General features: G+C 35.9%; 1 protein-coding gene across 1 annotated transcript; it reads left to right on the top strand.

Moving 5' to 3' along the window:
- Positions 1-6,555: 6,555 nt before the first annotated feature.
- LOC119985112 (receptor-like serine/threonine-protein kinase At1g78530) lies at positions 6,556-8,835 on the top strand. The gene is made up of 5 exons (XM_038829285.1): positions 6,556-7,230; positions 7,309-7,647; positions 7,742-7,996; positions 8,090-8,223; positions 8,313-8,835. Exons 1-5 carry the CDS (start codon positions 7,206-7,208, stop codon positions 8,523-8,525), a joined length of 966 nt encoding a protein of 321 aa, XP_038685213.1. The 5' UTR covers positions 6,556-7,205; the 3' UTR covers positions 8,526-8,835.
- The last annotated feature ends 12,841 nt before the right edge of the window (positions 8,836-21,676 follow it).

The following is a 21,676-nucleotide window of genomic DNA, read 5'->3' on the forward strand; positions in this document are numbered from 1 at the left end:
GTGTATTTAGCATATAGTGTATGTTGTTGGGCTACTTCTCGTCATGGTGTCCTGGATTGGTGATTTATTGGTTCCACAAAATATTTGATTACACTTTCATTTTAGTAATGCATTTGTTTTATACAAAACCAAAATATTACATACACTATAAGTTCCCATAATGTAGTTGCATTGAATATGTTAGTTTCCTTGCTTGATGGGTTCGATTGGTTCACTGTCAGTATGCATAATGTTTTTAACATATGTTCAATATTGTCTTGTTTGGGTATACTCTGTTGGTAAATTTTTTTTATGTATGAACAATGCTAGAACTACTCTAATGTATTTGTTGTGAGTAATTTGAAGTATGGACAAAGCTAGTAAAATTTGTAGTTATGAACATTGATAGAACTATACACTACCAATTAAATAATGTATTTGGCTTGAATGGTTCTGTTTACATACTTTATGGGTTGCAGCTGTTATAATGCATTGGTTTGTGTTTTGTGATATTTTATTCATGCTTAATGGAAGTGTATTTAGGTATATAGTATAGTTCGATAGTGTGTGGTCTTTATATTGGTCAAATATTTGATTACACTACTACGCTGTGTAATGTATTTGGTTTAATTATATCCGAGTAATTTTACCTTTCATTTGTTGTTTATAAAATATTACATTATATTTTTGATAATGTATTTGTTTTACAGTTTATAATGCATTACAAATTACCAATGTATTTAGCGCCACTGTTTATTACATAGTCATTTTCCTTAAATAAATTGGTTTCACTTTTTTATGGCATTGAGTTATTACACTCTAGTATGATAGTGTAAAAATGACGGAGTCATTTCATTTTGGTGCGATATTATATGAGTTATTACATTATCAATCACTAAATTTATGTATTTATCAAACAAATGTCTGTTTCAATATTGTTTTGTAGTGAAGAGATGGGTTTTCAATCAAGAGGAGGTCAATAACAAGGATGTGAATGGTGACCATAAATATCTGATATTTACATGCGGGAGGTTGGATAACAAGGCGAGGTAGACTTTTCGTCGATGGGAAGTGGAAGATTACATTGTTTGAAGATATCCACAACCACGATCTAAGTCTTAGTCATTCTAGATTCTTCGTGTCTAACAGGGAAATAAACCGAGTGTGAAAATGCAACTAGAGATTAATGATATTGCTGAAATTCGATCGAACAAGAGTTACAATTCATTTGTCATTGGTGCTGATGGGATTGATAACTTTACAATGTATTTGTTTCTTAGTTGTTAGTCCATTACGACTTATCAGTGTATTTAACCAAGCTAATCATGGCAATGACTTATTACATTATGTTTTGACAGTGTATTTGTTTCCCATTTTTGACAAGTTCGATTGTTATCATGCAGTACCTTATTACATTATGTTTTTTATAGTGTATTTGTTTTCAAGTATTTAATGCATTACGTATTAGCAGTGTATTTTACTACTAATAGAGGAGAGAGAAGCGGGAAAAAAATGAACATTTAGGGTTTTGTGTCAATATATCTATGTGGCATGCCACATAAATTATGTATATTATGTAACTGAAAAATTATGTATGTATGTCATTTTCCATTTTCATCCCCTCATGAGACCCACGCATGATTCTTTTCTTTTAAGGTCTTTTTAGTTGTGCTTGAAACCATTTCGATTAATGATAAATATGTGGTCTCAAATTTAATTTGAGTTTGTCCTTATGTCTTTATTAAATTATTATATGTTTTTAACCAATATTTTCCTACTCTAATCATTAAAAGCCACGATGTCTTGTTGTTGGTCGTTTTCTGCACTGAACATGAGATCTCCCAATTTTGACACGTGAGGATAGGAGTATTTGATTTGGGATGTTATGATATGTGTTGCGAGCGTGTCAGGACTTGCTGTTAGTTCAAATAATTTTGATATGAGATTTGCGCACTAATCTGACCTATTACCAAATGAGTTGTATATGGTTTGAGAACACAAAACTACTAGTTCGATGGTTACCTTCCTGAAACGAACTTAAAATTTATTTAATATCAAGTAAGAATAGTAGGAGATTGAAGACTAATACCAGAATAAGAGTACTTCTATTAAACAAAATCAAAATAACATATCACTAGAATGCATTATGATTTTCATTGGGAATACACACAACAACAGTGATGTCCATTAAAAGCACCTTGAATAACGAACAAGCGTCATAAAAAGTTATGTGCGGCGCTTTGAGAAACGCCGAACAAGCGCCATTATTGAAGGTGCCGCAAAAGATTTCACGACGCTTTTTGTTAAACGTAGCTAAAGTTAATAATTCATGGCGCTTTTAAAACCACCGTGAATAAGATATAAGCGTCGGGATCTCAACGACAGGTTTTGTGTTCATAAATGCGGGAAAGCGCCATTTATTTTATAATTTATGACACTTTTGTTAGCGTTGTAATTGTGTTATTGCCTACACCGGTGCTTATTAAGCGCTGTGAATGTATTATTTTTGACAACAAAAAAATAAAAATTAAGTAATTTAGATATATACCGATGTTTTAGAAGCGCCGTAAATGAATATGTGAGTTAAAAAAAAAAACTTGAACTCATTTGTAGCGCTTTGTAAAGCGCCGTAAATTATGTAACATAAACCTGAACAGCTTGTTTTTCCACTGCACAAATCAAAATACCTACATAATTCAAATTACACACCAACAATGGCATAATCTAACTCTAGCAGCAGTAGGAACATAATCTAAACTAATCATCGCATTAATTAACAAGCATCCCAAGTCTAACAGGCATTACGAATCTCATTTAGGTCATATAGAACAACTAAAGTTTACATGTCAGCATCCCATAGTGAAAACTAAAGTTTAAAATATTTTAACAAAAGCTTGGTCATCCAAAATGCATGAGCATCCCATGAGAACATGACCTTTAGCCTTCCTTGTAGCCAACTGAGTCTCAGGCTGTAAAAATACATATAAGAGCGCTAATTAAGACAGTCTGGGTTGCATATTAAATGATTATACAAGTAAGAAACTGAAGTTTACACGTACAGAGCAAATATATGTTAAAAAACCTTAATTTCAATAATTTAGGCTCTATGGAAGAAAGTTACAAAAGTAAGTCGAGTATCATTCCATATCTTGATGAAAATACGCAAAAATCATGAAAACCATAGAAAAGCAATAACCCAAATGGCCACATAGGATATAATTCATACTGGTAATTCAGTAACTAGATATCAATAAAAGATGACACAAGAAAAAAGCTTGAAAGTACGTATCAAGAGCAATTAACTATGTGTAATACTAACTATGGATGCATGCATGAACAAAACATATGAAAAAAAAATAGAGTTAAACCTACCATCTTAAATGTTATCACCATTCCCCCCTTTGGTAAATCTCTGAAAAGCTTGCGTAAGCATAGCCACATCTTCCTCTGTTTTTCTGACTCTCTCATCGAACATTCTCTTATAGTTCTCAAGCTCTTTTATTGACGTTTCAACTGCTCTTCATGCAATCTCAGCATCTCTTTTTGCTTCTTGGATAGCTTGAGAGGATCCAGACCTATTAGTAACATCTTCAGAAGATGACGTCACTCCATGTCCTCGACAGCGCACACGCCCATGTCTATCCGACCCGAAAACTTGAGTGAAGATGCCATCGTTGTCTAAGGAGTTCAATCCCTCCTCTCGATTGACGATTAAATTTTGTGTTTCTTCCTATATAAAAACACGAGAATCATTAGTTTAATAGTGAATAAAAACATTAAAATGGACCAATAATAAGAAAAACAAATAAATCATACAACCTTTTGTTATGTGAGTGGGTTGGGAAAGATCGATCTTTATTAGCATAGGAAAGCTCGAACATTGAGATGCGGCTGGGTCTAACTCCCCTCTTTTTTGTCTAGTAACAATGAGAAAACAACACAAATTACACTTTGTACATAATCGATATTCAAGACTTTAAGCTTAGAAATGCATATACACGTCACCTCTTCATGCTCAATCTTCGCAAAGGATTTTCGACCGGTGCGATGGAGCATTTGTTGAACTTCTCGGTTTTGTCTATTCTTTTGACACAGCTCCTACATAAATAAGTTATTATTAAACCAATGTAAGATATAAATATGTAACTAGACAAACAAAAAGTGATAGTTGGTTATGCATATTACTTGGCAATAAAGAGAAAAATATATCACCTGTACTTTTTTCATCCCCCAATATTCTTTCACCAATCATTTCCACTCACTTTCACTGACATGCGGGGGTTGATCTGCCAATCTTTCTTCATCAGTTTCATGTCTATCATAGTAGTCCTTCTTCAACCGATATCGAAAGTCCCTCCGTTTCTTTCCCATTAATGACTATATATGCTTCTCTCTTCCTAGCTCATCACCTATGTCAAACTTCTTCTATATAAATAATATTCAAGATATCATATCAATGAAATACACAAGGTAAAAGGATATCAATGAAATGCACAAAATAAAAGGTATTTTTACTTACCTTCACATTAGCAATCATGAGCTCCTTCTTCTCTTTCTCAACACGATTCCAATTTTCTTTCCATACAGGTGTAATAAGCATGTTTCTTACTATCACCCCCTGATGCGATACAAATTTGGGATGTTGTTCTCCTACGGGTCGGTGATTGTCATCGAATTCTATCGTGAACTTATCTCCTGCTTGCAATCTTGTAACTTTTTTCCCACTTGTCCGTCCACGTTTTCCTATCCTGACACTACCTACACAAATGAAGTATAAATTAAACATCCAAGTAAATATTAGACTATGCTTGAATGAAGTATAAATCAAACATCCAAGTATAAAACAAATTGGCAGAGCTTGCTAGTTTTAAGATGAATGAGAGTAATGAAAAAAAACATGCTTATACACCTTGGGAGATGTAGCCCCCAACCCAAAAAGAAAGCCTTAGAGTTACCTCTTGAAGCGCGGAAACAACATTTTCCAATAGAGAGGTTGTGAAAAATGAAGAATGAATAGTAGTTATAGTAGATACAAAGACTTCTAATACTACTAGGAGATTGTTTTTTGAATAAGAACAAAAAGCCTTTAGATTTATCCTAACATTCTTCAGATAAATTAAAAGGCTGAGGGTATTTGTGGAGGAAATACTTAAATATACGTACACAATGAAGATACATACATGAACTTATTTCTTCCGTATGAGTAAAAGGATAAAGAGTTCTATAGATTCAACTGTTTTGGTTCAAATGTCAAGAAGGAGGCGGTTTAGACAATGGTTACTGTAGGGCTGCAGGGGTTATCATATTTCAAGGAGATGACACAGCTGCACCCAATCTACATAACTGCATCAAGGCTTTTAACACTATAAATGCATGCATCATTCCAACATTTGACACACACTTCTTTAATAAAATGTCAGACCTTCGTGGATTAGGTAAATTGTCAAACCACGTATATATTTTGAGTTCTTGTATTATTTAATACGTTATTTCTTTCTACTTTACTTTTTTTTCCTCAGTGTAAAAATTGCATTGACAAAATCCATATTTTAACGAGCAGAGTTGAGAACGTAACATGAATAAGCTAGTTTCTCAAATTTTATTTTTTTCCTAGTTCAAAAGGGATATGGGCTTCTCGTGAATTAGACTTTCGGATAAGAATCGAATCATTTAGGAGTTGATTATTGATCCAATGAAATAGTGGTAAGAGTGGTTAATTAGTTAGGGAGCATTTTATTTAAAATAATAATTTTTAATGTAATGTGTAATTCCAGTAATCGCTACCGACAGTAACAACTAGTCTTGATTCTTGAACATGATGATGATATGAAACAAAAAAAATTATGATTAGTCAACATTTGGCATGCATTCTCACTTCTCCAACATACGAAGACTACTTGACTTGATACACTCAAAAGTCACAAGAGAGAGTGGACAGCACAAAGAAATGTCAATAAATGCGGACAGGAGAAAAAAAGCAGCTTTTTGCTTTTTCTGACTAAAAAAAAGAACTTTTTTCTGCACCCTTCTCTGTCTTCTCTCTCTCTCAATAGTAAAAACTTAAAACTTCTTCATCTGCTGAATGCGCCTACAAACATCAAGAAATACAATTGAGGGGATCATCTGTAACTTCCGAGGTTTGCATATTTTCACTACTCTTCCTTGCTCGAATTTGTTACATTTCTTGCTCCTGCTCTCTTGATGAATAAGATTACATTGATTTACCCATATCTTCATCTTGGTTAGTTGACAATTTCTGCGAATTTAGTTTCAACCCAATCGGTTATCGGTTAACCTGTTGAGCATTCTTAACAATTGGTGGACTCGACGCCAACCAAAAAGGCTAAACAATTGACGACATTAATTTATTCCATGTTTCATTTTCTTTGTGTAAATTTCTATGACTCTGCAGAATCAAATGGGGGATTCAAGGGTGATATATATATTAGACCAATTTCACGTTGATTTCTTCTTCTTAGAAAACATTTGCACCCGAGCAGTCCGGTGATATACTCGTTGGTTTTACTCTTTGATACCAAATTCAGCAAAAAAATGTCCGGTGATAGATTCGACCCCGATACACGTTTGTCCAGTCCATGGCGGTCGCATTTCAATACACAGCTTAGTTCAGTATAATGCATGTGAATGAACAGAGTTTAGTCTCTTATGTTTAGATTTGCTTTAAGATTACCGCACGTAACTCTATGTAAAAAAATAACACCAAATTGCGCACCTGTTAGCAAAATAAGTAAGTTACTCACATTCCTTTGGTGCTGCCGTCCTCATCCGATATCACCGTGCACTGACCGACGACAATGGCTCTCCTCGGCGACGACGGTCAAGGCTACGAACTCGCCCGACGGCTCGAAAGCCTAGGCGTTTGGCGGACGTGGCTTGGCGACACCCTCTATGCCTCCTTCGTTCACGTCCTTTCTTCGCCTTCCTCGTGGGAGTCCTTCATGCGGGCTGACGAGCCCAAATCCCGTCCGCAGATCCTCCTCCAGCTCCGGGCTCGAGCCCTCTTGTTCGACAAAGCTAGCGCCTCTCTCTTTCTCCAGTCGAATTCTTCTTCTTCTTTTGCTGTTTCGAACCTGAATCCTAATTGTAGGTATCCAAATTGGTCTAATATAGTAATATGCTACTAGTCTTTGATCATTTTGTGGACTCGTGAAATTTCGAAGATAGTTATTTCGATCCTTTTATATCGTCGATGGAGAAAGAAGAGAATGGTGTATGAAGATGGCTTCTCAGGTTTGTCAATCACTATAGGTACATTCACTTCATGAATAAAGAAGAAATATGAATTGAGTTACATGCCTGCAAATACAGGTGGGAAGATGGTGATGTTCAGGTCAGCAATGTTACAATCCCTAACGTCGGAGGCGTTCTTGAAGATGACATTGAAATTGAGCAACAAAGACATCATTGGCTCTGGGGGTTATGGAACTGTTTATCGAATGTCCATCACTGACTCCATAGCCTTTGCTGTGAAAAGACTAAACAGGGGAAGTGCAGACAGAGATCGAGGTTTCGAGAGAGAGCTAGAGGCGATGGGGGATATCAAGCACCGTAACATTGTCACTCTTCATGGATATTACACTGCACCTCATTATAATCTTCTCATATATGAGCTCATGCCCAATGGAAGTCTGGATGCATTCCTACATGGTACCTCACAATTCATTGATTTGTTAATAAAACTAGCTATCATTAACCTGCACCGAAGTCTAAAACTAAATGAGTGTAATTTGATTCAATGCAGGGAAATCAATGGATAGGAAGATATTGGATTGGCCTTCCAGATACAAAATAGCATTAGGAGCTGCAAGAGGTATAGCGTACCTGCATCACGACTGCATACCTCACATAATCCACAGAGATATTAAATCAAGCAATATATTGCTGGATGACAGCATGGAGGCTCGAGTTTCAGATTTCGGACTTGCAACGTTGATGGAACCTGATCAAACTCACGTTTCGACATTAGTAGCCGGAACTTTTGGATACTTGGCTCCTGGTAAAAGGAACTTGAAAACTATGCATCAAGTCATTCTTATTCTCAATACTCTCTGTCACACAAATTTAACATATGGAATTCTGCTTTCTTCAGAATATTTCGATACTGGCAGGGCAACCATAAAAGGAGATGTTTACAGCTTTGGAGCTGTCTTGCTGGAGCTTCTAACTGGGAAGAAACCAACTGACGAAGCATTTTTTGAGGAGGGAACCAAGCTTGTGACATGGGTATGTCTGAGAATCTAGAAACCTTTAATGAGAACAGCTTTTGCGGATATATGTTTATGGGGATTGATCTGCTAATTTTATTGTAACAGGTAAAGGCAGTCGTTGAAGATGAAAGGACGGAGCACGTAGTTGATAGTAGTTTGGAGTGCTACCCAGCCAAAGAGATTGACTATGTTTTCAAAATTGCATTTATGTGCCTTGAGACAGAGCCCTCGAAGAGACCGACTATGACAGAGGTTGTGAAGATGCTTGAGCAAATAAAATCAGCATCAGCACTAAAAACATTCTTAATGGTTGCTTAATGACTATCCTTTCTAGCAATCCCTCGATAGAATCCAATACTATGTTCAGTTTCCTTTTGCTGGAAAACTATGATAGATTCTAGAGAAGTGCCGATAGCCGGTCAAGAGCTTCCCACATCATTTCCGGAAAAACAGTTGAGGGCCACAAAGATGAAATGTTTCCCACTCACCTTTGTACACTTTATTTTATCGTTTATCTGTACAAGATGAAAATCATTCTTTGATACATATTCCAGTGAACTTCTAAGAGATTAACCAATTCTGGTTGGATAAGTTTCGTTTATTGATAAACTCTATGATTCTCCAATAATCTTATCTCTTGAGACAGGTTTTGTATAAAGAACACACTTCTCTCATCAAGACGCCAGTGAAGCAATTTAGAAAGAATTTCAAGATCTTGTTATGGTTTTGATTGTTTCATCTAGTACTCTCTGTTATTCTTGAGTGATAGAACCATAGTTTTCAGAACTGTACTGTTGGACAAAGACTTAGTGTCTATGTTGACATTGTGTTTTTGATGATTGTATGTTAAAATGTGTGAGCATAATCGAATTGAATATTCCTTAAAATATGAAAGTGCATGTTTTGATGATTGTTCGCCAAAATACATGTTGAATACTTGACCTTGAGTGTGAACTATGATTATATCTTAACTAAATGATTATATCTTAAAAAATTTTCTTTTATTAGTTTTTTAATTGAAATATGTGGAGAATTGTTAGTTTTTAATTATTTTTTGTGTTTATATTAATATAAAATCAATATTTTTTTCAAAAATTTGGGGTCTGGGGATTTGGGGGCCGGGGCGACCGCCTATGTCACCCCACCCAGGGCAGCCTCTGGCATTTTTGAGAATTTTTTTGTTTTTGTTCCTCTTTTCCTTGCTGCCGCCCCACTCTCTTTATGCTCGCTTCCCCCCTTCCCCTTTCAATGCCTTTTTATATTAAATGTTTTTTAGGGTTTTACTTGGGTTGTGGGCGTGGGCTTGGGCTTTGGGTTAGAATTGTGGGATGTCAAGATTTATAAGCTTTTGACATGGGTTGAGTTTGATTGAATTAAAATGAATTTTGGGTATTTTTGTTTGGGTTTGTGGGTTTTATTTGTTGGCTTGAGGCAAAGTTAATTGGGCCTTGGGCAAAAAATTCAATTGGACTCTAAATTTTAGTTTTTTCACAATATATTTAATAAAGCAAACGTTTGAATGAAGTAAGAAATAAAAGCAAAAATGACCCGGACAAAATCGGGGTATTACAACTACCCCTTTGTGTGTCTTTTACGTAGTAAATGACAGATAAAGGTGTAATAAATTGATTTTGTCCGGTTAGCATGCATGTGTTTCAACTCATTGGAAAAGTAAACTCGCCTTTATTGATGCATGAGAAAGTGACTTTGCCATCTCACCGGGAAAAGAATATCTTTCCAACTCGATAGGAAACTCGGCACATAAAATAATTTAATTAATTTTTTTTTTTTACCATCTCGGCGTGGGAAATAACTTCTTCCATCTTGGTATGCAGAAAATAAATTTAGCCATCTCAGTGTGCTATCTCAGTGAGAAAAATAAGTTTTGCAACTTCAAAATGCATAATTTTTTTTTTGCCATCTCAACGTCACCATCTCAGCGAGAAAATAAATTTTACCATCTCGACATCGCCATCTCAGCAAGAAAAAGTAAAATTTGCCATCTCTACATCGCCATCTTGGCAGAAAAAGTAAATTTCACCATCTCGGCGTGGACTTGTGTGTTTTGCCATCTTTGCGTGCAGGAAAATAAATTTCGTCATCTCAACGTGGACTTCTGTGTTTTGCCATCTTGACATGCAGGAAAATAAATTTCGTCATCTTGACGTGGACTTCTTGGTTTTGCCATCTTGGCATGCAGGAAAATAAACTTCATCATCTCGTTGTGGACTTCTGTGTTTTGCCATCTCGACGTGGACTTCTGTGTTTTGCCTTCTCGGCATGGACTTTTGTGCTTTAAAATCTCGGAGTGGACTTGTGAGTACTATGAAGTTTGATTCTGCGCTAATTTGAGCTTTGTTTGTGATGTCATCTTTGAAGACCTGTGAAGGAAAAGGTCAGTAAATGTAGAAATGCACGCATGATTTTCAAAATGCATTTGGATGTGTCCTAGTGTCTATGAATGCTTGGTTGGTGACATTGTCAGTGAACGAAGAGTCATGGATCTTTGTGAACTTCGACTGTCTGAACTTCTTAATCTTCTTGTTCTATGTTGCTTCAACCTTTTCTTTTTTTGCTTTCACTATTGTCTGTAAACTGTGAACTTGTGTCTACATGCCTTTTTGATTTTCCGTGTCCCTCTTCTTTCATTCTTCTTCTTCTCTTCTTCTTTTTTTTATTTTTTTTTATTTTTTTTTCTGGCTTTGTTCTTTGTTCTTTTCTTTTTCCTTTTGTATCATCATCAAAGGTCGTCTTGGAATGAACATTTTCTGATAGTTGACTTGAAGTTTGTACTGTGACTAATGCTTCCACATCAAGATTTTCGATATCTTCGAAACGTACCTGCTACTAGCTCCACCTAAACAATTGGTCATGATAAGCATTATACCAGCAACCAAATCTTCATAATACTTGTTTTTTTGTAAAAATCTATGTGTATGGCAAAAAAGAGTATGTTCATGTTGTCAAAAACACAGGAGTGATGCTGAACCAAACGATGAATAAATGTGCGAATTGTCGTGAATCATGATTTGTTTAAGAATTGAAATAAGAAATTCACAAGTTGATGGAGTTTTGGTTGGAGGACAAAACTACCCCAGTCTAACATGTATAATGAGGACAAGAGACAAACTAGCAAAATACTGATGATACTGGAAGATCGAGAAATGAAAATGCGAGAGAATCACCGCACTGTGACCACTTTTAGCACATGCCGAACTTGACATGACCATGATGAATACCTCGACCTGATCACTGATAGAGCCACTCTATGAGGATTCTCCAATAATTGATCACTTTTTGACTCTCTTGATCTTATTGCTGCCCCCTTTGTGTGTATTTTATGTAGTAAATGACAGACAAAGGTGTAATAAACTGATTTTGTCCGGTGAACATGCATGTGTTTCAATTTATTGGAAAAGTAAACTCGCCTTTATTGGTGCATGAGAAAGTGAGTTTTCCATCTCGGCGGGAAACTCAGCATGTAAAACAACTTAACTAATTAATTAATTATTTTGTTTTTGCCATCTCGGCGTGGGAAATAACATCTTCCATCTCGGTATGTAAAAAATAAATTTAGCCATCTAAGTGTCGCTATCTTAGCGAGAAAAATATGTTTTGCAACTTCAACATGCAGAAAAAAAACAATTTTCGCCATCTCTACAGAAAAATAAATTTTACCATCTCGACATTGCCATCTCAGCGAGGAAAAGTAAATTTTGTCATCTCGACATCGCCATCTTGGTGGAAAAAGTAAATTTCGCCATCTCGGCATGGACTTGTGTGTTTTGTCATCTCGGCATGCAGAAAAATAAATTTGTCATCTCGACGTGGACTTGTGTGTTTTGCCATCTCGACGTGCAGGAAAATAAATTTCGTCATCTCGACGTGGACTTGTGTGTCTTGCAATCTCGGCATGCAGGAAATTAAATTTCATCATCTCGACATGGACTTTTGTGTTTTGCCATCTTGGCGTGGACTTCTGTGTTTTACCTTCTTGGCGTGGACTTTTGTGTTTTACCTTCTCAGCATGGACTTCTGTGTTTTGCCATCTTAGCTTCGCCATCTCGGCGTGGACTTGTGAGTACTATAAAGTTTGATTCTGCATTAATTTGAGCTTTGTTTGTGATGTCATCTTCGAAGACCTGTGAAGGGAAAGGTTGGTAAATATAGAAATGCATGCATGATTTTGAAAATGCCTTTTGGATGCGTCGTGACATTGCTAGTGAACGAAGAGTCATGGATCTTTGTGAACTTCGACTATCTGAACTTCTTAATCTTCTAGTTATGTCTTGCTTCAACCTTTTAATTTTTTGCTTTCACTATTGTCTATAAACTTTGAACTTATGTCTGCATGCCTCTCTGATTTTCCGTGTCCCTCTTCTTTCATTCTTCTTCTCTTTTTCTTTTTCTTCTCTCTTTTTTTTTCTGGCTTCTTTCTTTCTTCTTTTTCTTTTTTCCTTTTGTATCATAATCAAAGGTCGTCTTGGAATGAACATTTTTTGATAGCTGACTTGAAGTTTGTATTGTGACTAATGCTTCCACATCAAGATTTTTGATATCTGCGAAAAGTACCTGCTACTAGCTATGCCTAAACAATTGGTCAGGATAAGTATCATACCAACCCCCAAATCTTCATAATACTTGTTTTTCTGTAAAAATCTATGTGTGGCAAAAAAGAGTATGTTCATGTTGTCAAAAAAACAAGAGTGAGGCTGAACCAAACGTTGAATAAATGTGCCGAATGCCGCGAATCATGATTTGTTTAAGAATTGCAATAAGAAATTCACAAGTTGATGGAGTTTTGGTTGGAGGACAAAACTGCCCCAGTCTAACATGTATAATGAGGACGAAAGACAAACTAGCAAAATACTGATGATACCGAAAGATCGAGAAATGAAAACACGAGAGAATCACCGCACTGCCCCACCACTTTTAGCACATGCCGAACTTGACATGACCATGATGAAGAACTTGGCCTGACCATTGACAGAGCTACTTTATGAGGATTCTCCAATAATTGATCACTTTTTGACTCTGTTGATCTTATTCCTGACGCCGAAGATGATATTTGTTGTCTCTGTTGAGGTACACCGCCCTTTCGGGTTTTCAATGCACCTAGGTTTCCCTAACTTTTGTCGGAAGCGCCCTTTCGGGTTTTCACTTCCGCAGGATTGGTTTCTTTTTTTTTTAATTTCCCTAACTTTTGCCAGAGGTGCCCTTTCGGGTTTTCACCTCCGCGAGATTTCCCTAACTTTTGCCAAAGGTGCCCTTTCGGGTTTTCACCTCTGCGGGATTCTTCTCTTTTTCTGTTTTTTTTTCATTTGATTTTTCTGTCCTAAATTTTGCCAAAGGCATCATTTCGGATTTCCACGTCTGCGAGATTTTTTTTTATCTCCTCTTTTTCCTTCTTTATTGCTTTCTTCGACATTTCAAAGGCAAACTTTCTTTTTGCGTGCTATCATCATACGTTTCTAATGTAATTGACCTTTCCAAGTGTTTCCATTCTCTATTCTTCAATCATGTTCAATTGCTTGTATCGTGCATCGACAACCAGCTTCTATGACAACCTGGAGAGATGAGATTCAACACTGTTGAGATTGTGGTATTCGATATAATACTCTGATCTTTCCATCCTTCTTTTGAATTGGTACAACACACATTTCTTCTTTTCTTTTCTTTCATTTTTCCGTTCTTCTTCTTCATTCTTTTGTTTCCCCCCTTTTTTTGTTGCTTTTTCTTTTTTCTTCTTTTTCTTTTCCAAAGCAACTCTGGCTTCTTTCTTTTCGATTTCTGAACGAAAAAATCAGAAGAATTGGAGTTGCGTTCTTAACAAAAAGTCTTGGAATATGCCCATAGCCCAAAGTTGTATGATCCATAGGGGACTGGGACAACTCTCAAAGCCAGACTCTATGAAAGATTTCATGGCCCGATAGACTTGAGCTCGAACCATCAAAGCAAAAGAGTAGACAACACCATGGGTCAATGATACTGCAAGTATATTGAAATTTTATGTAATCTTGTAGGAGCTCGCACAAAACACAAACTTATTCAACTAAAAGATCAAGAATCTAGTACGTTCTTCATCTGTGATAGGTTCTTTGGAATTGCTTTTCGTACAAGCATGGGTCTTAATTCAGTGGGATTAGAACATGTCCCTAACTCGAGAGTAAAAAAAAATTACCTAGAGGCGCTTCAATGGCATTGTTGGCCTTAGGACCATTTGAGTACATGCCTAATACGAAGGCAGATCTTGGAGAGTAAGACCCATGAACCCAGCCCTAAAATTGAAGGGGTTTGTTCCTATATAGCAGAACTGGGCAGCAGTGCATATGAGAGCTTTCTCAATGTGAAATTTTTGTTCACTAATCAGTAAGAAGTTGTGGATGCAAAGTTTATTCCAAAGGCTTTCGAACATGGGATACAGACAATCCAACCAAGCCCCATAACGAGAATCTTTAAGAGGCCAGAGGCTGATTGGGAATGATTTGAAATAAGAGTTCCTAAAATGTGCATGTCTAAAAGCAAGGTTATGCTCGTGAATGTGATAGTAGGGTTTAAGAGAGCTTGGAAAAGAATCAGGAAAAGAAGGGGTTAGATCAATACAATTAGTGCCAAAAATAGAGAGAGACTTACAAGAAGGGGGCGCGTGTTGACTGGTATGCCTTCTTTGACTATGATTTCTTGTACTTTATATCATGTGCTAGATGGTAAGTGGCTAGAGTTAGGGAGAAAATGGCGATAAGCAAGAGAAGAAGGGTTTGGAAGAAAGTAGAAGATGGAGACACGAAAAGGAAAAAGGTTTAAGGGTGTCAGGGTTTTTATGGAGGTAAAACGCTTTTCAAAGTCTTCTTTCAAGAATCTTGTTGTGTTTTGGTGACTGCTTCCCCTTGCCTTGAGCCAAGATAGGTATCTCGGGGCGTAGGAAGACATTATGAGGGTATTACTTTAGTTTTAGCGCCTTCCCATTCTGCTAGTACCTGTTGGACCGGGACTGAGGTAAGGCTTATCGAGATATGTCTTCTAAATAATGGTTTTGGGAGTGCCACGTGTTAGTTTTTGATTTGGAGGATTAATATGTAGCATCATTGTGCACAATACAAGAAATTATGAAGTTGTGAAGCATTGGCGAATAATTAAATATGGGCCAACAAGGTGATATATGTCCTAAGAATTTGTATGCTCTACTGGTTCTTCAAAATTTTTGTTATTTCCTTACCCTTTTGTTTTTTTACCTTCACCGTATGGCCCCATCACAACATTGAATAAATAACTCTTGATTCATGAAATTATATGTTCTTGATAATGTAGAATGGGTGGACAAGCAAGTTGAGATTGCATTGTTGAATAAATAACTCTTGATTCATTAAAACATCTTGAGAGAATTGGTTGAGAAGTTGAGATTGCGTCCGAATGTGTATTATTTCGATTGAGATGTGTTATGTTCATATTGACCTAACTTCATTGTGAATTTTTAAGCTAATAACTAGTTTATAAGACATGTTTGATGCTTGAGCGTGATTTGAAGGATTATGATTAGTTGAGTTTTAATTTTTTTTTTGTTTTTTAATGTTTGTGGATGTCATTCTGATAAACTCTCAAGATACTACAACTTGTCCACTGGGATTGAATGACTTCTTGCGAAAGTGAGTTAGATATGAAAATTATGATTTTTGGTTAATGGCTTGTTTTACCTTGCTCGAGTAATGGCAAAGTCTAAGTGTGGGGATATTTAATAAGTCGATATTATATGAATATATTTATGTTTTTATACGCGCTTTTGCATGTTCATTTGGATGTTTTCCTATCACTTTGGTCTATTTTGTGTTTTTATAAGCGCAAGAGCAATTAGACTCAATATTGGCTCAAAACTAGGCAATTGACATGTTTTTATTCGAATGCTCATAATTTTTTCTAGAGCTCACTAATTCAAGAATTTTCATTGTCGTTGGACAGTAGATTTCTCAAGCTTCATATGGACATCAAGTTTGCTTGATTTGGGCCACAATTAAGAGAGTTAAAAGATCGCAAAGTGGAGGCAGAAAGTAGGAATTGTGTGGAAAAATCTGCCCAACGCCCTTTTTGTTTCATTTCAAGCCCACTTAAGACCCAATAAGCCATCCCATTATAAGGGCAAGATTGTCATTTACTAAAGCAAGTTTTGTTGACCGTAGAAGCCTTGGCGAAGGATTCCGGGGAGGGGTGGCAATGCACAATTGAACAGATTAATAATATGTTCAGTTGTTCCAGCGTCTTATCTTACCTCATGATCAGATGGTCCCCACTAATTCAACTTTTTGGACCTTTGAAAGTAAAACAAAATATCCTAAAAGCCTAGATTAAAATTGGCACTTTTTACAAACTTAAAATCTACAAAAGACTTAAATCAGAATAGACACGTTTTACAATTTAAAACCTGCAAAAACCTAGAATATATCAAAATCTACACTATTTACAAAGTTAAAATCTGCAAAACAATTGACTAAAATCTACACATTTTACAAACTTAAAATATGCACTTTGTACAAACAATCCCTCAAGAGGAAAACTCAAGCTTAGCCCTACAACCAGCTTCCCTACTCATTAATTTTTGTGTTACTTTAGGTGTAAGCGCTTCATCAAAAGCCACTTCAATTGCAAATACATGTGCCGTAATAAACTCTCTATGTGATATAAGCATGTTTCTCTACAAACTCATTTTCTATATATTTCACTCTTTCTTTATCTAAAAATAGTTTTGACCTAATCGGCTTTCATAAACGAACTATGGCGAATCATATCACCATCATCTTGCTTTTTCTCTTTCTTTATTTCTTTTTTTTTATCCTTCTTGAAACACAAACAATTGACTAACAACAACTCATGTTTTTCCATTTTTGTTGTTGTACTATTTTCTAACACCAAAACCAATTTTTTTTGTACTAATATCCCATTTTGAATCTCTCATTAGAGGACTATCATCACGAGTGGCTATTGAGCTATCCATGCTAACAAAAGTACCTGAAAACTTGCCTAAATATTGGACAAACACATTTATCATGATAAAATTCATGCATGTGGTCAATGCTTTGTCACACATCTAGCAGTCAATAGAATTTAAAAATAAAATTAAATCATACGAACCATATATAGCAGTTAACAGAATTTAAAACCAATTAAATCATCACTGATGCATCTGTGGTGTCTAGACAGGCCAGCACAATTCAAAGTACAATAGATAAGTAACATGGTGTAATGGAGCTGCTTCCTTGAAGAGTGAGTGGACAAGTAAAAAAATCCTCATGATTAATCAATTGGATAATGTGCAAATCACCATCTCAAATATCAGTCTATTAGACATGACTGTCACTCAAAGAAGAGGCCGGACAAATCATGACCTCTAACGACGCGTCCCGAAGGGGTCTATGGAATTACCAAATTTCTCAAATATATAAAATATATATGCAAAACCTTCAAATATCATTTAATACAATCCCAAAATGAATTAAATTTATTTAGAAAACTTGTAAGACATAATAAATAAGTCTTTACAATTTAAACAAAGCGGAAGTCTTTATAATATCAATCATACACTACTCATAAACCACAACTATATCCATGAAAAATCGCTTGCGTCTCAAGATGCCGGCTGCCACCTACGCACTCACCTGAAAGAGGAGAAAGAAAATAGAGATTGAGCTAAATAGCCCAGCAGGGGTATAATACCCGATAAGGACCCGAATATCCATGATGCGAATACCTAGAGAGCGAACGACTCACAATGATATTCACATACGATATGACAAAGAGATAACTAGTCTACAGACATAACAACCAACTCAACAGTAATGCAAGAATAGGCAAGAATAATATGAATATGATCATGCCACAATCACAACCCAATATGCACATATATAAGCATGCAAATATATATGCAAAATACACATTCAACCTGTGCGTGTAGCGCCACAAATAATCCACAACCGACCGACATCACATAACAGTCCGATTCCTCATCTGAGGCCATGACACTCGTATCGATCTATAACTATCAAGGCAGCACACGATAGTCCGGATTCCTTATCGGAGGCCGTGGTGCTCAAATAATAGAAAAGAAGATAAATCTCAGACAATGATCACATATCCTGAAGGTGTGTCGCGAGCACAACCATTGCATAAAACATACCAATCATAATAAAGTTATCCCATCTACCAATACAATTTTCAGTCACAATCCAACACACAATGATCCATATCATGATGCATGAATTCCAATAATACCCCATGCATCCGAAACCAATTTCCAAACTAATTTGGAAAACAAATTATTTTCTAAAATATAAAACAAAGCTCTACGAAGAGTTCTGATCAAATCAAACATTTTTATCTCAATATCAAAATAGTGCATGCCTATCTACATGCTGAAAAGATTATAATAAGGCTCGGAGAAAGGCGAATCAATGAATATCAACAAAGAACGATTCAAGAGGCGAGTATTTAACATGCAAAGAAATCACAGAAAATTTTAAAACATGAAGTATTGGGCACTAGAGGCTAATAAATGAAGAACCCCTACCGCAATAACAGTGTAATCAAAAGTACACGTCCATCTCGTCTATTGTGTAACCTCAATCACCTATACAGATATACCGACGTATAGCATATTATTACAATGTTCAAAAATCACCAAAGTCAAGTAATTGGCCATAGGCCAATATTTACCAAATGGTCCCAACAATTCCTCACAGTCAAACCCAATCTAAAACATGGTCAAACTTTTCATAATAGCTAAAGTTGTCGCATAGCCATATAATCAAATGGATTAAGCCCACTTCAACTAATTATTGTCAGATGGTAACATGGACCAATTTTATTTAAAACTTGTTTATGATAGAATTATGGGTCAACTTTATTCATGGATCAATCATCAAGGGTAAAGCGCAATTAACAATCTTCTTCAACTCTGATGCGCATATTATTATACACCTTTTTACTTGTGTTTTTAGGTTCAATTGACATTTTGTTTAATAAGATTGGATTTTGCATAAATTATATCTTTTGTGTTTTTTCAGCTCCTTACGCTCAACAGCTGCTCAACCCATGCTCGAGCATAGATGTCACAATATTGACCAACAGCTAGCGCTCAACAGGCGTTCAACAGTTGCTCGACAGAATAAAAATCCGAGAATTAGAAGTTTGACTTGTTTTAGGAGTTTCCTTTGAGGTTTACGTGTTTTTTATTATTGAAGGAAACCCTAGGAGGTGGGAGAGAGTTTCAAACATATATAAATACCTCATTACAAGTCAAAAAGAGGGAGATCTTTGGAGGTTGATGGTAGAGAAAGAAGAATAAGGAATTTCGGCAATCGGGTTCCATCATTCTTGTGTTTTCTTTCCTAGATTTCCATGGATTCTATTAGTTTTATTTTCTTTTGTTTTGTCGCCTAAGTAGCTAAACCTTTTGCGAGGGGGACGATGTAGCCTCTTTGATTGTGCTTAATGAATTTGGTTTGATTAATTATTAGTTTCCTTTTTCTATGCCAAGTATTGATTGTTGTGCTTGATTGATGATTGAACCGTGATGCTTAGCTACCATCTAGATTTGTTTATTCTGATGCAATTCGTAGTAGACGCCATGCTCGGATTGGGAATAGCTTCGTGCAATTTAACACCATGATTGCCTAGACATAGACGCCATATGCTAGGATTTAGGTGATTGCTACATAAGTTGCCATAGATCCAATTGCGTTCTTGTTTGTTAAACTAGTCTAGACGCCATAGATAGTTGCAAATTAAGAATAAACATAGTAAGTTAGACGCCATGACTACTACATGAATCAGGGGACTTGGTCTTTGACATACATAAAGGAATTGATAATTGACAACTAAAAGATTTAAGTATAATAGAGATGATGAAATCAGAACCCTAGCTCACCCATTTGTTTGTTCTTTGCATGCTTCTTTTAATTTCATAATTTTTCAATCATAAATAATCTTTTGTTTTTATTCGGTGATGTCTATAGTGAATTTTGGAATTAGGATAGATTAATACTCAATCCTCGTGGATTCGACAATCATATTTGCTAAACTATACTACCATTGATTCGTGCACTTGCGAGTAATAAATTGAGTTTTGAATCGCTATAATTTTAGTGGTTCGAAATCTCACATCAAGTTTTTGACGTCGTTGCCGGGGATTGAAATTATTAGTTTGTTTCTAATTTCAATATTTTCTTAGTATTGCCGAATTTTTTCTTCTATATATAATTATTTTATTTGATATGTTTTCACTAGTGAAAAATATGGATGCAACAAATGCTGAAAAAGACTGTGTCGAAGTGCTGGATTGAAAATTATTCTGGGAGCCGCTCAGGATGAACCAGAAAACTTGTCATATATGAGTAGAAAGCTATGGATGCCTAGTTTCTGTAGAATTTTACGGTTCATCAATCGGGTCTCATACGAGAAATTGAGGATTTTGAGACTACTGCACAGTACTGAAAGTCTACATGGGAATTGTTTCTCAAGTCTCTTCGCTGTCAGGTTATGTCGCTCTAACTCAGTACTATTTCTTTATGCTATTTTTCACATCATTCCATGCACTGAGCACATTGCATAATTCAAGTGTGGGGGTGGAAACAACTTTGTTTTGTTTTGCAAAAATTTTAAAAAAAAAAACCGCAATGCCTTGTGATTTTCATGAATGAAATTTGATGAATATGATGTTGTGAGTAATTGAAGCACTAATGAATCTTGCTAAGGACTCATGCCCAATTGAGTGCTTATATCTTGAGCTTTGTTTATCTTGCTTGATCCACTAATTTGAACACTTATATTGTGGGGTATGAAGTGACACTTAATGTTGAACACTTGTGGTGTGTCAGGAACATTAGTTTTCTTAAGTTACACGTTCGGGATTAAAATCAAAAAAAGCAAAAACAAAAAGGAAAAAAAAAGGAAAAAAGAAAAAAAGAATAAGTGGATTTTTCTCATGGGTTTTCTACTGAGTAACCGGGCCTCTTGCTTAGCAAGTAGTGAGTTTCGCGTAAAAAGGTAGACCATGAGTGACTTCTATAGTGACTTGCTTAGCCTCGTAGCCTTTTTTGACTTGAGTTACTAGACCCGTAGGGATGTCTCTACACTTGATGCCCTAAGCCAACTGGATTGAGAGTCATTGCTTGAAAACTCGTTACATGGGTCAATTAGAAAGCTTAAAGGGGTAAAGCATTGCACAAGTCACGAGAAAAAAATAGTTTACTTTCAAAATAAATAAATAAACAACCTGGTGTGCTTACTTGTTTTTGCTAGTGATTTTCGATATGCTATGATTGTGTTCATGTCGAGTTGTTGTTGAAATTATTTCACATTCCATAAGGACGTTGGATATAATGAAGTTTGCGAATGAATGCTTGTATTGGAAAATGTTGCCTGATGCTTGGTTTGTTGGTGTGAATTTGATAGCAAGATTGTACTCACATGTTTCTATTAGTGGA

This window comes from Tripterygium wilfordii, chromosome 19 (genome assembly GCF_013401445.1).
Source record: "Tripterygium wilfordii isolate XIE 37 chromosome 19, ASM1340144v1, whole genome shotgun sequence".
NCBI classification, from domain to species: Eukaryota; Viridiplantae; Streptophyta; class Magnoliopsida; order Celastrales; family Celastraceae; genus Tripterygium; species Tripterygium wilfordii.

Bases quoted from the DNA above. Each gene is read 5' to 3' on its own strand.
- LOC119985112 (XM_038829285.1), top strand. From the start codon at position 7,206: ATGGTGTATGAAGATGGCTTCTCAG. The intron at 7,997-8,089 runs GTAAAAGGAACT...TGCTTTCTTCAG, and splicing joins TTTTGGATACTTGGCTCCTG to AATATTTCGATACTGGCAGG. The intron at 8,224-8,312 runs GTATGTCTGAGA...TTATTGTAACAG, and splicing joins GAACCAAGCTTGTGACATGG to GTAAAGGCAGTCGTTGAAGA.